We start from the raw sequence: 19,456 nt of genomic DNA, 5'->3' as shown, positions 1-19,456 counted from the left end.
TTAATCCTTGTTTTTTAGTGCAAATTTCTAGGCAAACAACAACCAAAAAAATGGAAAAAATTTCTATGGTTCCAAGTACTCATCAACCATTAAGGTCAATTAGTTTACCAACAAGAGTTCACCCTTTTTCACAAAGAGTTGAAGCATTATTAAACCATTTTAAACCACAATGTTCTCAATCTATTTCAAGAACATTCTGTTTTGAAGCAGAGCAAATACAGAGTGATTTGGTTGTTCTTGTTGATTTGTACAATTGCATGGAAGAACTTTTTCATTCTCCACAAACCCAACAAGCTCTTTTGCATTATCAAAATGGAAAATTAGTAGAAGATTCATTATGTGGCTCAGTTACACTTCTAGATGCATGTGATTCAACAAGGGAATTAATCTTGTGTCTCAAGGAACATGTTCAAACACTTCAATCAGCTATACGTAGAAAAAGAGGAAATTTTTCAAGCATTGAAAGAAGCATTTGTGAGTATGATAGCTTTAGAAAGAAAGCAAAGAAGGAAATTTCAAAGCAAATAAGTGAGTTAAAGAGAATGGAAAACAAAGTTAAGTTTTTTTCTCAAATGGGTCATGATCAAAATGTAATTTTTTTGGCTAGAGTTTTAAGAGAAGCTAACACTATCACTATATCTATATTTCGTTCTCTATTGTTGTTCATATCCATGCCAAGACTAAGAACAACAACAAAAGGGTCATCATTGATCTCAAAGTTTAATCCTACTAGATTGTTTTCTTCAGATAATGAACAGAAGAATATTAATTTTGTAGCACTTTTTGGAAGAGGAAAACATATTGATACAAAGGATGAAATTGAAGGTGCTTTAAGAAGTTTAGAGACATTGAATGTTGGTATTTGTGGTCTTGAAGGTGGATTGGATTGCATTTTTAGATGTTTAGTAAGAAATAGAGTTTCATTTCTTAATATGCTTGCTCATTAGGATAATGATGAGTGAAGTAATTATATAAATTAGTACAATATTGTAAATGTAAATGAGAGTGATCATGTAGTCCAAATTTTAGAGGATTTGCTCTTTAACAAATTTATACATGTTTGAATGAGAGCATCAACATGATTCAGATTTATATTACATTATTACTTGTCAAATATTTTATATATTCTCTTGTTCATTTTATTTTTTTACATTCTGAGTTTCTTTAGACATGTTTAGAAATTCAGAATTTCTTTCCTCAAGGCATTAATTCACATCCAGAAGATAGTAAAGATCTATATAGCTTTGAATCAATATTACTATGTTTTAATTTGTTTTTGGTAAATAAGGTCAATTGATAAACTATAGGATAAAATAGTTTTATTAATTATATGATTTATTGATTGATTTAATTACTTATACACAAATGTTAATGGATAAACAATCATTTTATTCCTTAAATGTCTGCACTGTCACTTTAATCTATAAGGTTTATTAAAATTACAAACACATATTCAACAAGTATCATTTTTATTAATAATTTTATAGACCAAAGTGGTTTAGGAAAGACACATTCAATGATTAAATTAGATAATAAAAGTAATTTCAAACAACAAAACAACCAACAATATAAATGACACATTTATGTATGTTTTTATAATTTTAATATATTCATTAACTATTATGGTATCGTTTTACACATTTAAAGGCAAAATAAATGTTTACCTTTATCAATTGCTTATTTTTTATTTAAAAGAAATTAAACTTCGTGCAATGTAAAAGAAAATCAAAATCAAATGTTTAGATTTGTTGAAGGTACTAGTACTATTGATATAAAAACAATGTAACTTGATAAAAAAAAAAAAAAAACTATTACTATAAATATTGGTTGGTTAGTACATAGTGTCTTAAAATCCTTCCTCCAACTATATAATTTTCCATAATATAATGGATTTAGGTACTCTCCTATGGTACAGCAGAGCAACATTTTTTCAATAGCTAGAAAAATTTCTACATAGCGCTGAATGCATTAGAGAATTCATACTCCTATATAATATATAGTATAAACTATAAAGCAACACTGATAACAATAAAAAAAAAAATTTAATCTCTTTCCTTATACTTGCTATTTTTAGAAAAAGTGAAAAGGAGAGTAAGATAGAAAATAAGAAATGCTTATTAAGATAGTTATTGATTACTAACAAACTTAACAGACTGATTGTAACAGTAATACCGAACTTAGTGTTAATATTTTTTAGGCTAAATTACATTCGTGGTCCCTTAACTTAATTTCAGGTAACGTTTTAGTCTTTTATCTTTTTTTTTTCCGACTTGGTCCTTTATTTTAATTTTAAGTGATAATTTGATATTTTATGTTTTAAAATTTCAACAATGTTATCCTTTCTTATACAAAAATTCAAAAAAAAATTCAATCAAAACTCATAAAATTAATTATATTCTTCAATATAATACAAATTTTATCAAATTCGTAAAGCAAATCTTCAAATAAACTCATATTTTCATACTTTATTTGATATTTTTAGGAATAAAGGACTAAATCGGGAAAAAAAAAGATAAAGGACTAAAACGTTACCTGAAATTAAGTTAAAGGACCACGAATGTAATTTAGCCTATTTTTTACTAAGTCATTAGTGTTGGATGTAGCTTTATCTTCCTACTCCTTTAAAATGCTAAAAGACAAATTTAAATTTATTTCAAAAGAAATAGGTGTGAGGGGACGAATATATAACTTTTATAACGAACTAATTTCTTAATCTTGTCCGTTTTGTTTCGAGTTTTTCTATAAAAAAAAAAGTTAAGAAAAGAGGTGAGGTGTGAGTAGCAAAAATCAAGTAGCTCAATAAATAGGACAGCCCAACAGCACAGCAAGATTAGGATCAAAGACATGGAGATGTACCGTATGAAGAAGAAATACTTAGTTATATACATGAACCTTGGATGGGATGTCGCACCTCCAAATATTATGAACCGCCTTCAATAACTTCATAATTAACCAATGTTGTTCACATAAAAGAAAACTAATTCAAATAGTACTCTTTGCGAATTAGTTTTTAAAAACTGTTTTTTTAGAAAAAAATCTAAATGAAAGTCTATTTAGTAATCCTAGTTTTAAAAATTATCTTAAAGATGAGAAAATGAAGAACCTGTTTAGTAAATTTATTTTCAAAATCTTATTTTGGAAAGTAAACAACTTAAAACTCGATTAATGTATATTTCAATTTTTTTCTTAATTATTCTCTTTTAATATGTTGTATTTTAATTTGAATACAATTTTTTTTTTGGTAAAATATTTAAATATGATGTAATAAAAACGATAAAATAATTATTATGTATTTTGGAAATGTTACTCCACTAAAGTAATAAATTGATAAAAATGATATATATATAATCCATATTCTATTCTATACACCCATATGTATAATAATTTATTGATATATTAAGTGTTAGTTTAATAATAAAAATTTAATATTATATCTTTAAAAAACAATTTAAAATTCATATATAATAATTATAAAATATTTATTAGTATCACTTTTATTAATAAATTTTTTTTTCTTATTTTTGAAAGAAGAAAAAAGAAACAATTAATTCAAAATTAGTCCAAGACTCATCTTGAATTTTGGTGAGATACCCAATCTTCTCGAGAGTGGTCCTGGAGCGTCAACAACTTTCTTGCCAAAAAAATCTCACATCATCTTATTTTGTTGCCGTATCTAACCACCTCGACTATTCTTAACGTTCACTTTATATCACAACTTTATTAATAAATGAAAATCGATTAAAACAATTATGTGCGACCTTTTATTTATAATTCTTAACTTCTCATTTGTTATATATGTACTTCATGTATAAAATAACGTTAAAAATTTTTAATTATAAAACGAATGAAAAATAGTTAAAATTCAAAAATATATACAAGATGTGAGATAACGGTGTGGGGATAAAAAGTGATATATTTATTTAAAAAGTTGAGTTAAAAAAGTTTAAAATAATCAAACTAACAATACTTCATTTCTAAATTTCTAAATTGTAAGTCAATCATGTTTGTTGTTTTTATATTTCAAACACACTCGTTTATAAAATTTAACGATTAAACCTTATTATTTATCCCAATTAATCATCAAACGTATACCAAGAAATAAAATCAATAAAGTATTTTGTATGGCTTTCGTAAAATAAAAAGTGTTGTGGTTGCGGTACCTAAAAAAAGCAAGATACTTCAGTTATGTTATGCAACAGTCCACCATCGGACATCTACACTTTTAATATAATTTTTTCATATATTTAAAAAATTGCTATCGGTGAAAATTATTAGTTCTCTATGTCTTTTTCAGAATTCAAAATCCGAAATCAAAAACGAAAAAACACCATAAAAGGTGTCTTTTATTCTCTTTTTGAAAAAGAAAAAATAGTCAAGCAAACAAGTTTATCCTTTTATAATTTAAAAAACTTATTTACTGTTTTGGAAAAGAGAATTACAAATTTAAAGTATTATGAATATTTTGTGGATGTCACTTTCAATTTTTATGAATTAAAATCTTAATCTTTAATGTTAGTGGAACTCTTAATATTAATAAATTGTTAAGGATCATTATGATAGACCATCCATGTACTTGTAAATTACAAGATAGGACTCATGTTATATTATAAAAGATAGATATGGAAGAGCATAATACAACTCTTACTTCTCATGCTCTCTTATGATAGATCATCCATGTACTTGCTAAGGATCATTATGATCGACGATATTATTGTTTATGAAGATCATATGTGATATAGTTCCTGAAAAACTAAAACAAAATTAAAATTGAAGCATCAAAAAATGATTGCTCAAAGAATGATTTGTGGTTAAGAATAATGATTTGTGATTAAAGCATCCATGAAAGATAGCTAAAGAATGAGTTTTTTATTTTTTATTTTTAACATTGTTATTTAAGATTTGTGATTGAGTTCTTGAAGAATTAGACCATGATTAAAGTCTTAAAGATTATAGACAGATAAAAGCTTGAAAAATAGGAAAAAGCAATAAAGTGGAATTAAGCCCACTTTGCAAAGCGAAAGATTTTTCGAATTGAAGTCTGTACATATGAAGATGTGAAGCTAATTATATATGATTGATTTTTCGCGCAAAAAGAAAATGAGAATGATGAAAGACATATATTCAAAAGTATTGGTGAAAGACTATCATTAATTTAAAAAAATACATATTCACCTAAAGTGAAGTTAAAAACTTTGCCATACATGAAAGACTCAATTTACATATGAAAGATGCATGTGTTATTATGTATTTATATGGTTCACTTCATAGTGATAACTATATGAAAAACCTTGAAGTATTTAATTTTTGTAAGACATACAATTTAGGCTCTTGAAGAGATTATTTAATCAAAAGGAATAAATTTGTTTACACTCTCAAACCATCTAGATGCATGTTGTATATTATTCTTAGTGAATATTATCAAATGAAGGATATGAGAATGACATCATTTGTCCATTTTTAAAAAAATATTTAAAAATGAATTTGATATAAATATTATCGGAACTCCTGAAGAGCTTCCAAAACCAAATTGATTAAAGAAAACGCTTGAGATAAAATATATACGAAGAAAAATATTTGTTTCGATTGAATATTTGAAGAATTATATTTCAGTAAATCATGAAGCTTATATAGAAACAATACTAATATGGATATATATGGACAAATCAAACATATATATTTTTACTTTATATGCATGTTATTTGTCTAATCATCACAATAACATCTTTACATGAGGCAAGTCAAGAATGCAGTTTCTTGGAATATGTGATTTGATACATATAAGAGACTTGTGATTTTTTTTTCTAAAAAAGAGTTATTGCAACATTATAATGTGATGATAATATCGTATACACGACTAATTTAGAAAAAACTATAATAAAAAAAATATAATAAATCTTTCTACAAAAGCACCTAAATAGGATATACATGCATTTTTTGTACACATATGAGCTTTAATATTATGAACTATATCTAATTTGACGAAGGCAATTCTATGTATACGGTGTATATTTATGTTACTCAAATGTGTTAGCCTAGACCTGTTGGCCTGTGTGTTTAGCTAAATAAATTTAGAGCAGCAAATATCAACTTCTAAAAAATGAACGTAATGTGTGAAAAATAGACTAACAAAAAATTATTTTCTTTAATGAAAATATCTATGAAAATAGTTTAAATTCATCAGTCCCTTTAATCTCTATTGATAACTATCCTAATTCATGCAAATAGATCACTGATTTATAATATTATACTAATCAAATCCTTGTTTTTATTTTTGGTATGGCTAATAACTCCTTGTATAAACTTAGTGAAAGACTAAACAATAACTCCTTGTAATAATTCCTTATATATATATATATATATATAACTAAAAGTAATAAATTAGACTCATTTTGTCTCATCAAATTACATTAAAAGTCAAATCAAATTCCAATTTTAAACATTAAGCCAAATCAAATTACAATCTTAAATAAGTCAAGCTAACTTTCTGCTTATGGTGCCTTGCTTTTGCTAGCCTGCCTTGCTTATGGTGCCTTGCTCCTGATAACCTGCCTTGTTTTTGTTATCTATTAATGCACTGTAATATGGCAAAAATTGTATGTAATGAATTAAGTAATGAAAAAATCAACTCCCTTTACAAAGAGACAAACTTATGAGTTTGAAACAAAAACAAACAAAAAACTAAAAGACAAGTTATGTTAGATCCATGTACAAAGCCAACCAAAGCTGCAAGTTTAAAAGTTTTTTAGCCCAACAAACCAACTATGTCCAGTAGATGAACATAATCAGATAAAAACAAATAAAACTAAAACTGTGAATCCATCAGATGTGCAGAAAAATCAGATTATGAGCAACAAAAATTAAGCATAAAACAGAGCAAGGAAACAACTAAACATTTTAAAAAATTCTATAAATACATCTTCATTTGTTTTCAAACGGAGATCGGATCTTTAACTTAAAAAAAATACACATAAAGAAGAAGAGGCAAAAACCGACGGGAGTCTCAGGAACAAGAAACAAATAGAAAACATCAAGATTTTTTTTTAACAATAAATCTGTTGTTCTTTATCTTCACCATACAATTACTCATTTGTTTTAAAAAAAAACTGTAGACTTTTTATTTGTAAGAGAAAAGATTAAGATAACATAATGAACGAAACATAAAAAAGAAGATTAAAAATCTAAATATGTGATGATGTGGTCCTTGTCGTCGGCGTTTATTTGTTCTTCTTCACTTTCCCATGTGTTTCACGATCAATATTGGAAATAAATGAGAAGTGGTGGAACATGGGGAACCACTCCCGTGCGGCATGAAGCCGCTGCACCAAGTCACCAAGTCGGCACATACGAAACAACTCCAATACAACAGTGCGACACGAAGCTCCTTTGGTCGAGCAAGTCCAGAACTAGGCCTTTTTCTTTCCAGCCACCGCTGGTGCCTTGCTTATGCCAACCCAACCTCTCTTAGTTTGTAACGTGGTCGCCCTTGTAACTAGGGTTCTAAGTTTATGTTTTGACTTTTTTTTGTTAAGTTAAGTTGGACTTGAGTTTTAAGCAAAAACAAAAACCTGGTCATGGTAGCTCACCCATTTAAAGCTACTTATTATTATTTTTTTTTAAAGGATTAATTTGTTTCATAACTTAAATATCAATTTTCATAAAAAAAACACAAACAAATATTTCAGTAACGATTAATTAAATGTGACATTTTTTTTAATCTTTGAGTTATTAGAACATAAATTGCGACAATTTGGCGATTCTAAATCTCATCTTCACAGATAAATTAAAGTTCATAAACAAATTAATAAATAAAAATTATTATTAAAGGTTAACTAGAAGTGACATCTTTTAATCCATGAGTATCTGAACATAAATCATACAACCTGATAATTTTAAAACTTATTTTTATAAACAAATAAATATAAAATCAAATTTTTAAATTTGATTACTTACATGTGATTTTTTTTTTTTTTTGAGTTGTTAAGATACAAGTTGTACTACTTGGTGGTTTTGAAACTCAATTTTAAAATTGAAAATAAATATAAAAAATTCTTAAAAGGATTAATTAGATGAGACATCTTTTTATTATGAGTTTTGAGACATAAGTTGTACAACTTGATAGTCCTAAAACTCGCATTTCAAAATAATTTTTTTAAGTCAAACACACTCATTTTCTTTTGTCGTCAATATATATTTTAACAAAACAATTTTTTTTTTAAAAAATCAATGCATCCACATTTTGTATCTAAGAACTACGTAACTTTGATTTCTCCATCGCACCGGAGGATACATAGGAGCAAGATCACATTCTTGTCAACCACATTAATAATTTTTTTTTTTTTGTCATTTATTTCTAAAGCACACATTTATTCCAAAATCATATTAAAAAATAATAATAATAATTTTTATTCATATTCAATAACAAGGAGAAATAAATATACTTAAGTTAATATTAATCTTGCATAATTAATTATAGGTAACCGTATTTTAACGGATGTTGTAGGATGTTGATACATTCCCTACGCATAATCGACTCCTGAACTCAAAATTTGGTTTCAAATACTATTTTTTTAAGGGTTTTCTAATATTTTCTCTAATTTAAAATTAATTTTGGTGGTAACTCCATTGAATTTTGATGACAACTCAATCAATGTAATTAGTCGTGTTTGTAACAAAGCTACACATTAGTTGACTCTGAAAGCCAAGACTATATGTTATTGAACATAGTGTGGGAAATATTGTGATAATATAACAGATATTTTTGATGTTTTGATTAAACTAACTATATTCTTTAATATGTTACACTAAACAAGACAAAAAAAAACACTATGTTGTAAGTTATATTCGACAACACTTTTTACTTTGTTTTAAAACGCTGTCAATACATTTAATAGTGCTGAAATACACAGATGTTGTAAAAAGCACCGTCTAATGTAAACTATAAGAGTACTTTTTAAATCAGTTGTAAAGATTCTACCTCTATTACAAAAACAATAATAGTAAAGATGCAATTCCAGGAAATTCTTCTAAAAGAGAGTATTCACCTTTTTCAGTTGCCGGATTGGAAGGTGGTAGTAAAATATATATCTACAGAGAATCAAACAGTTGCGTTGATACTTTAGCTCTTAGAACATATTGTAGTGACTATTTTGCCCAAGTTGTAGACAAATCGTACTCTAGTCTAGCTTTGTTATTTGACTATTATGAAAGTGGCAACGACCCTATTAGTATCGTGTAATTCTTTTATTAAATCTGTTTATTATAACAAAAAAATAGGGTAATGAAACTGATTAATAATTTTCAATTCAATGAATTACTTTAGAATAATTAAAATGTGTGAGATTAAAAATACAGTTTTTATAATTTTATAAGTAAATTATTCATTTTTGTAGGTAAAATATTTCCTACAATTTTTTAATTTGATTTCATATAACAATTTAGTTATTTATCATTTTTATTTATGAATTTATCATTTATGTCTTAAAATATCAGTAATGTTATCTTTTAATGTAGAAACTCAAAAAATTAATCATGATCTTCAATATAAAATTCAAAAAATTAATTATCATCTTCAATAAAATCCAAATTTTCATCAAATTCATAGCTAAATTCTTCAAATAAAGTCATATTTTCATCTCCAACAACAACAACTTGAAATCCATCAAATAAAGAATTCATATTTTAAGATTTAGGCTATCGATTTGATTTGAAGAAGGATAGAAACAAGATATTTTATTAGCGATTTGAGGATCAAATCTTTAATTGTGAATTTTTTATTTGATGGATTTGATATTGTTGTTATTGTTATAGATGAAAATATGAATATATTTTATGATTTGAGTTATGGATTTGATGAATATATGAATTTTTTTTGAAATTGATAATAAATATATAGCTTTTGTCGGTGATGAATCTTTTGGATTTAAAAAAAATAAATAACATTGTTGATAATTTAAAAGTTGATTATAGGAGATATTTTACTTTTTTTTTTAATTAAAAATATTAGTAAATTAATGGCTATCTTGTTTACTTAATCTATTATCTATTATGATATATTAAAATAACTCTCAATCTTCTCCTTCTTCATTGGTACATCATCTATTTATCTACCACTTACTCAAATTTATGTGTTATTCTCTACAATCACTCACTTTTTCTGAATTATATTTTCTATTTCTTCATTGTAATACTTTATCATTCATATGTATAAATGCAATTCATTTTCGTTATTTTCGTTTATTTAATCTATCGACACATGTGACTATTATTTTCATATTTTCTGTTACTAAACTTCTTTGATTTGTTAAAAAACCTTTTGGACCTAACTAAACTTCTTTTATCTTCTAAACTTAAACATTAACTTTTAAGTCATTCACCCTTCCTCAATAAATTTGTTAACATTAATTATTATCATCAATGTGTTTCCTTTAATTTCTCAATCAATTTGTAACATAAATTTTAAATAATCAATTCATTAATCCTATTTGTCCACTGAAGTATTGTTTATTATAAAACCAACGTATTACATTCATCTTATTTGGTAGTTTGCCAGTTGCCACACATAATATTGTATCAATCTTATATAAAATCACAAGTACACTTTAGAAGAATTTGCATTTAAGATTATTTGTAATTTCTTGTCGGAATCAAATTTGTTAGTTTAGATTTGTGTTTTTCAATTTCAAGTATGAGATTTGTCAATTTAAATTTCTTGCATTGAAGAAGTTAAATTGCTGTTCTCTTTCATTGTAAAAAAAAAAAAAAACCAATAATATATTGGGTAGCTACCATGGTAATATTATCTCATTTTTTGAATTAATTATTTTTTGTGGTTTTGTACTATAATTTGATTGTGATATATATATATATATATATATATATATATATATATATGTTGTATTGATTAGTTGTTGTGTAAATATGAAGATGATTTAAGTAAATAGAAAAATGGTGGATTCAACCTCCAAACTATTGTCACTGGACGTTGATGTTATTGGTGGGTGCTACTTCAAGACAGAGAAAAAAAAATTATATATAAATTATTTACTATGTTAAACGTAGTTTGGTTAATGAATTAAAAGACAACGGAATAAATTTAAGTAAATCTACGACACTAAAATAACTTTATTAATTTATTTTTATAGGTGTTAATTTTTATTTCAATTTCATTGAATATATTTTAATATAATTAAATAAAACTTAAAACTTCGATAATATTATTAAATATATAACAGTGCAAATAATTTTTTAATAGACACCTTAATTATGATTATGGAATATATTATTATCGCAACACAATTTGTTAAACTTGTAAATTTTTTGAGCATTAGTTGTCATTTGAATATATTTTATTCTCATAACACAATTTTGTTAAATTTGTAACTTTTAAGCGTCAATTGTCATTTGCATTTTTGTAAATAATTTTTATAATTTTGAATTTTTTAACCTCTTAATAAAATATAATAATCAATAATCAATTTTTTCACTAAATCTTAATTCTACGATATAAAAATAATTTTATACATATTGATATTTTACAACATATTTATTTAAAATATGATTTTTAACTTAAAATTGACACTTTTAATTCTTCATACAATTAAAAAAAAAAAAAACCAATTTCATGAAAAAAAAAACCCATACATTACGCGGATATAGATCTAGTTTTAATTCTACGAAGGAGGGACATCACATGTGAACCACATGCCTAGATATGACAACAAGTGTAGGGGTGAGTTTTGTCTTTCTAACTCTCCACGTGTCATATGTATAAAAAAAATTATTAGATTAAATATTTTATACAATTATAGTTAATTAAAAAGTAAAAACATAAAATATTATTTATATAAAAATAGATTAAAATTAATTAAAAAATTATTTATTAAATACATAAATAAATATTTTACATTAGATGTTGGTTTGTGGCGAGAAAAGTATCAATAAAATAATCTATATGTTAAGAATCATGGTTGAGACTAAAAAAAAAAAATAATTAAAGAAAAAACTAAAACTTGAAATAATTATTTAAAAAATTATTTTTACAATTACAGTATAATGAACTTTTATATAGTGCTATTAATACAACTAATCTAACAACTTTCACTCACTCATTATAATTAAGAAATGTTCAATGCATATATAGGTTCCATTGTCATGTCTACACATGCAAAAGGCTTAATTTATACCAAGATGATACGCGTTCTCCTTATATACCTCAAGTTTGCTCATTGCTCAAGAAATTAATATTGAGAAAAATAATTTGCAATATTTTTTTGTAACTATTAAGTCAAGCTTAGATGTAATGTAAGCATGCATGGTTGGACACCAAAGGAAACATATAAAATACATGCCACTCGTGCACATAATATTAAACGTTTATAAGTCACTAAAGACGGCCATTGTTCTTGGAATTGTATTAGCTTATCTATAACTCAAATTATTTTGGATCTCAAATCTTTCCCAAACCTTTCTTTAATCCTTTTTTGCAGTCCAAGTTCCTTCATTTTGAGACAATCAAATAATGCATACCAATTTTATATTTGAAATCATGAGGTAATGTGGCAAGAAGAAGAGGCAAACTATTGATGACTAATGAAAATTCATGTTTCCCAACACACTGAGAAGAAGCCAAGTGTATGCCCCAAGCTTCAATTGAATTTTATAATTCTCAGCTCTCTCTAATTTTAATAATAAGTAATAAAAAATTCTCTCTCGTGAATTAGGAATAACATTTTATTAAAGATCAGTTAAATTAATCAAAAGTGCAACTCTAAAATGTTGAAATTTTACTGAGTATATTACCAACAATCAATTATTTAAAGCTCAATTTTATATTGAATTATTTAACAAATAAATAAATAAATTTGAGGTAAATGTTAAATATATAAAAAATTAAGATAAATTTCATATCTAATGTTTTAAGATTTTTGATAAAAATTAATATAAATTATTTATGATTTTGAAACATTTATTTCATTGTTCTCGTACCTCTAAATTTACCAAAAAGTAATATCGTTTGTAGAAGAGTGAAAATGAATTCTATAATATATTAGATTTTTTTTACTGAAATTCTTTCTAATAAGTCAGAAAACATGCTCCATTAACTGCAATGCGATAAAGTATTAATTCATTAAATTTTTTGATGAAAATCTATTGATGATAAAGTATTTATTCTATGAGTGATTTTACCGTCCATGGGAGTCCCCACCACTTCTCAACATCAAAATAAGATTTTTTTTCTATGTATGATTTCAACATTTAATACAGCACAATGTTAGGCATAGATGTGACAATTTAACCGAAATTAAAGGGAGCCCAATGCCAGTGCACATGCCCCACACGTTGATCACTGACTTGTGCTTCCTCTTACCTTTCCTTTTGAATCTAATTAAAGTTCTATTATTAATGTGATAAATATTGAGCCAATGTCCCCTATATAAAGAAATAATTGAGGACTTGGAAAGAGCATCTCAAAATTGAGCTTCAAATATTAGAGAGAAACAAAATATCAAAAAATCAAGTACTATGGCAAACAAGTACCATGTTCGTTCAATTAGTTTGCCTACTAGATCTCATCCTAGCACCATTAGAGTTGATGAAGAGTTGAACAAGCTCAAGACTTGGGAAGGAACATCCACATCTACTTCCATTCATACTAGTCTTTCATTGCTTGAAGATTTGTATATTTCATTGGATGATCTTCTAAACTTGAGATCAACCCAACAAGTGATTTCTCATCATAGAGGTGAAAAATGTGTGGAAGAGGTGTTGGATGGTTCAATGAAAATTTTGGACATTTGTGGCATCACTAGAGACACCATGTTGGAAATTAAGGAAAATGTTCAAGCCCTTCATTCTTCTCTAAGAAGAAGAAAAAATGATTCAAGTGTTGAAAGAAGTGTAGCTCAATATAAATTCTTCACAAAAAAGATGAAGAAAAATGCTAACAAATTGATCACATCTTTAAAGCATATGGAAAGCAAATTTGGGGTGTCTTCAATTTTGGAACTTGATCATCATTTTTTGTGTGTGATTAGAGTTCTTAGAGAAGCCATTGCAATGAATTTATCTATTTTTCAATTCATTTTGTCATTCTTGACTATGTCGTCATCAAAGTCAAAGTCAACAAAATGGTTGTTGGTGGCAAAAGTGATGCACAAGGGAGTTATAACATGTGAAGATAATTCAGAAAATGCCAATGAGTTACAATGTGTGAAAGTTGCTTTAAGGACCCTTTTAAGTGAAGTCACTAATGGAGAAAAGTTAAAGGTAGCACATGAAAGATTGGAGGCTTTGGAGAATGCCATTGAAAGTGTTGAGATTGGTTTGGAGAGTTTATTTAGGCGCTTGATTAAAACTAGAACCTCCCTGTTGAACATAATATCTCAATAGATTTCTTTTTCAATGTGCAAGGCATCCAAAAGTTTCAGTAGGAATCTTATGAGGAGTGAATATTTTTACCTCAATGATTTTTAATGTACAAATTTCAGTAGTAATACAATGAAATGTCAAAATACTATTAGCTTACACATCATTCATTTTTTGCCTGTCGTCCACTAAACTATTGCTACTAAAAATAGTTAAATTAGTGATAAAAATTAGATGGGAAAAACCAAATTCCTCTCTAATTTCCATGTCACGATTTATTGATGGATTTTGAGAGAAATTTCATGTTTTTTCTCTCTAAATTTCTCTTGCTAATGTTATTATTTTTAGTAGTGTATACAATTCGACTCGAATAACACAATAAAAAATTACTGAATTTAAAAATAATTTTGTAAACAACACTTTAGCCTTGATTTCCAAGCACCAGAGACTTTTTGGTGTGCTGGCTTGGACAATAAGATATATAATAATCAACATTTCATCCAAGGATCACTTCATAATCTTTCTTTGGCAGAAAAATAATTAACACGGTACAAAAAATGACATTTTATAGCGCGCCTTTTATAGCGCTTATTAAATATAAGCGCTGTTGTATGATATTTTAAAAATAACGGAGAATACAACAACACTTTTTTGACAAGCGCTGTAAAAAAAACGCTGTAAAAGACTTGCGCTTTCACATAATTAAAGGACCTATTAGAGCGCTTTTTGGAAAAGCGCTGTAAAAGACTTTTAAAAAATAAAATAAGGAGGTCTTTTACAGCGCTTTTGAACAAGCGCTTTAAAAGGCTTCTAAAAAAGCGCTGTAATAGGCTTTTAAAAAATAAAATAAGGAGGTCTTTTACATCGCTCTTTAAAAAAACGATGTATTAGACTTTTAAAAAATAAAATAAGGAGGTCTTTTACATCGCTCTTTAAAAAAGCGCTGTAATAGGCTTTAAAAAAAATAAAATAAGGAGGTCTTTTTACAGCGCTCTTTAAAAAAGCGCTGTAATAGGCTTTTAAAAAATAAAATAAGGAGACCTTTTACCGCGCTCTTTAAAAAAGCGCTGTAATAGGCTTTTAAAAAATAAAATAAGGAGGCCTTTTACAGCGCTCTTTAAAAAAGCGTTGTAATAGGTTTTTAAAAAATAAAATAAGGTGGTATTTTACAGCGCTCTTTAAAAAAGTGTTGTAATAGGCTTTAAAAAATAAAATAAGGTGGTCTTTTACAACACTCTTTAAAAAAGCGCTGTAATAGGCTTTAAAAAAATAAAATAAGGTGGTCTTTTACAACACTCTTTAAAAAAGCGCTGTAAAATACATCCTTATTTTATTTTTTAAAAGCCTATTACATCGCTTTTTTAAAGAGCGCTCTAAAAGACCTCCTTATTTTTTTTTAAAGAACGCTGTAATAGGATTTTATATATAACATTAAACCATTCAGTTTCCTCTTCATTACATAACCTTCACTACGCTTCAGTGTCCTTCTCATTGGGAACCCTACTGTCCCTACGAACCATATTGTTAACCATCTCCATTGCAAACCATCTTCATATTTGTTACTATCCCTACGAACATTATTACGTACTATTTTCATTGCGAACCCTATTCTGTCCTACGAACCGTTCGTATTTATGCGCATTCTCGCTGTTCCTTCTTAAACGAAACCGTAACCTTACGAACCCTACGTATTTCTTCGCACTCTTCAGGTATTGTATTCATTTATTCATTTATTTCTTACATATATATATTTACATAACCTTCACTACACTTCAGTGTCCTTCTCATTGGGAACTCTACTGTCCCTACGAGCCATATTGTTAACCATCTCCATTGCAAACCATCTTCATATTTGTTACTATCCCTACGAACATTATTACGTACTATTTTCATTGCGAACCCTATTCTGTCCTACGAACCGTTCGTATTTATGCGCATTCTCGCTGTTCCTTCTTAAACGAAACCGTAACCTTACGAACCCTACGTATTTCTTCGCACTCTTCAGGTATTGTATTCATTTATTCATTTATTTCTTACATATATATATATATATATATATATATAATGTGTTTGTTAATACTAATAATCACATTTATTTGATAGTGCTTTACAAGTTTTCCGAGCTCAAATGGGTGTTACAGTGTCGAAGCAAAAGTCAAATAAATCACATGGATTCCAATAAAGGTTTGAAATATATGCCTTTAAAATTTCATTAACAATCAATGCACAAATATTTATTGACTTATATGTTTTATTTTATAGTACCCTCATCAAACTAACAACATAGACTGCGGATCCTATATATTGCGATTCATGAAGAAGATTGTTGATATAATCCCATAAAGAGATCTAACTGAAACAACGCATTTTTAGAAGGGATTTACAACGCTTTTTTATTTTAAAGAGCACTGTTGTATTATTTTACAGCGCTGAATTCTACAATTTTTTTTTTTTTTTTTAAAAAGCGTTGTAAATGGCTTAAAAAAAACGCTGTAAAATACTATTTTTCGCGTAGTGTAACAATGTAATGATTTCTTGAAAGACACAATATTTTAACAGTGCATTCACATCTTACACCTTAGAATACATCTACGGACTATAACTCAATATAATATATTCAAGGCTAAATTACATCTGTGGTCCCTTAACTTAATTTCAGGTAACGTTTTAGTCCTTCATCTTTTTTTTTCTTCCCGATTTAGTCCTTTATTCCTAAAAATATCAAATAAAGTATGAAAATATGAGTTTATTTGAAGATTTGCGTTACGAATTTGATGAAATTTGTATTATATTGAAGAATATAATTAATTTTATGAGTTTTGATTGATTTTTTTTTGAATTTTTGTATAAAAAAGGATATTATTGTTGAAATTTTAAAACATAAAATATCAAATTGTCACTTAAAATTAAAATAAAGGACCAAGTCGGAAAAAAAAAGATAAAGGACTAAAACGTTACCTGAAATTAAGTTAAAGGACCACAAATGTAATTTAGCCTATATTCAAATAAGATTTCAATAATGTATAAAATCCAATATTTGTATTACTTTAAAATAATCTCTCAAATTAAGAGTTATAAAAAATAATTTTTTATTTTAGATGAGTCAAATTTATATAAGATTTGAATCTTCTAAAGTGAACAACTCATTTTAAAGAATCCAGTGAATATATCAACTATTAATTATCAAATCAATGAAATTTTGTTTTCCTAGACAAATCCGCAGGAAAAGTATGCAGAATTACTTAATCCGATGATAAATTTAGTGCTTGTGATTATGTTTATGCCTTTATTTATATCTATTAAAACTTCAATTAAAAGTATATAAAAAATTATTATAATTATATTTTTGAAATATTTAATATTAATCTTTAATTGCAATCCTCCTAAACACAGTTTATATATGTTTATAAACAATTCGTACTAATTAAAGCATAGTCGAAAATAAAAACTAAATATAAACAAATACATAATACAACCAAATTAAAAATATCAAAATAAATACTACTTATTATGATTACTACAAACCTCATCATCGCCACTATCTTTGTCATTTTTATTGTTGGATTGTGGTAATGTCTTTGAAGGAGAAAAAAAAATATCCAACAAGAGCCTGTATTACTTATTAGTAGGTTGGAACATAGATTTAGACAGAAGCACTCAAATATTTATGTCGGCCTATATGTCAGCCAAGGACATCAATAATTGATCAGATCAAAACAATGAATACAAAATTTATAAATTTATATAGATCTGTTGGTCTTTTCTTCTTGAATGTACAACAATCAAAACATAATTTAAAACAATGTATCAAACAATTTCTAATACTAAAAGGAGAGCAACTTATCTGATCCTTAAATCATTAGTCTGTTTAACTAAATAAATTTAGAACAACAGGTATCAATTTCTATGAAAGGAATGTAATATGTGAAAAATAGACTAACAAAAAATGATTTTCTTCTATGAAAATACTTGCGAAAAGAATTTAACTTGAGCAGACCCTTTATCTCTATTGATAACTATCCTAATATACATGCAAATACATCACTGATTTATAATATTAAACTTATCAAATCCTTTTTTTATAATTTTGGTAAGACTAATAACTCCTTGTATGACTTAGTGAAAGACTATACCATACCATCCTAGTAAGTATTAAAATCAAAGAGCTAAAAATTCAATTCATATTCAACAAACGAATTAAACAAGGTCCTAAACTTACCAAATTAAACAGGAATGATATATAACAGTTGCAAATTGCAATGCTTAATTGAAGTAAGTGTCTACCGCAAATTACTCAACTGCTCGAGCAAAATAAAAAATAGTAATGGATATACAAAATTAAAAATCCAAAATCCAATACAATAAAAAACAGAGACCAATATCCTTAATTGAAATAGATTCGGATATAAATAGTAATCAGAAAATTAATATATTTAATTAAAACTTATAATTAACTATATCAATTTTATTATTATTATTATTTATTTATATTTCGTCCAAAAATAGTAATATATGGTGTGAAATTCTACAAAACTCTAGATAGATTTACGTAATACACAAAGTTCATTAGGAAGATTAAACTTAATTGGGGGCTTCGGCTCCCTTTTGTAAAAAAAATAAATAAACTTAATTGTATTTATCATATTCATAAAGTTTTATAGTATAAATAAATAATTAATCGATGAATTAACTAAATCATTAATTTAAAATGGACTGAATAATCTCTGCATATGTATCACCATTAAGGTAGACAGTTATAGAAATATCAGAAATCATACCGCAATAATATAGGAATTATTATATGAAGACACGCGTCAATCCTACCACAAGGATACGCGTCCCATTTACGTACCTCAAGATTGCTCAACACTTTATTCTTTATTTATTATTAAGCATGCCAACAATACCCAAGAATTATATATTAAATTTGTCAAAATAATTTATATATTAGAGCAAGTTTACATGCAAAAGCATGGTTGGAAACAAGGAGAAGACGTGACACACATGCCACTCGTGCACATTATGTTGAACATTGAAAACAGACGGCCATCGTTTTTAGAAAACAAAATACTGCATAGTTTGTATTTTTTTT

At 26.5% G+C, this 19,456-nt stretch overlaps 2 protein-coding genes across 2 annotated transcripts; both read left to right on the top strand.

The window, feature by feature from the left end:
* LOC101510749 (uncharacterized) lies at nucleotides 1–1,137 on the top strand. Its single transcript, XM_004509360.4, has one exon. The coding sequence runs from the start codon at nucleotides 51–53 to the stop codon at nucleotides 945–947; it is 897 nt and encodes a 298-aa protein (XP_004509417.1). The 5' UTR covers nucleotides 1–50; the 3' UTR covers nucleotides 948–1,137.
* Nucleotides 1,138–13,444: 12,307 nt separating this feature from the next.
* On the top strand, nucleotides 13,445–14,530 carry LOC101510421 (uncharacterized). The gene has a single exon (XM_004509359.4). The coding sequence runs from the start codon at nucleotides 13,522–13,524 to the stop codon at nucleotides 14,386–14,388; it is 867 nt and encodes a 288-aa protein (XP_004509416.1). The 5' UTR covers nucleotides 13,445–13,521; the 3' UTR covers nucleotides 14,389–14,530.
* The last annotated feature ends 4,926 nt before the right edge of the window (nucleotides 14,531–19,456 follow it).

The sequence above is a fragment of the Cicer arietinum genome, chromosome 7 (assembly GCF_000331145.2).
Source record: "Cicer arietinum cultivar CDC Frontier isolate Library 1 chromosome 7, Cicar.CDCFrontier_v2.0, whole genome shotgun sequence".
NCBI lineage: Eukaryota > Viridiplantae > Streptophyta > Magnoliopsida > Fabales > Fabaceae > Cicer > Cicer arietinum.
The sequence above is the reverse complement of the archived record's forward strand: the minus strand, read 5'-3'. Positions and strand labels throughout refer to the sequence as shown.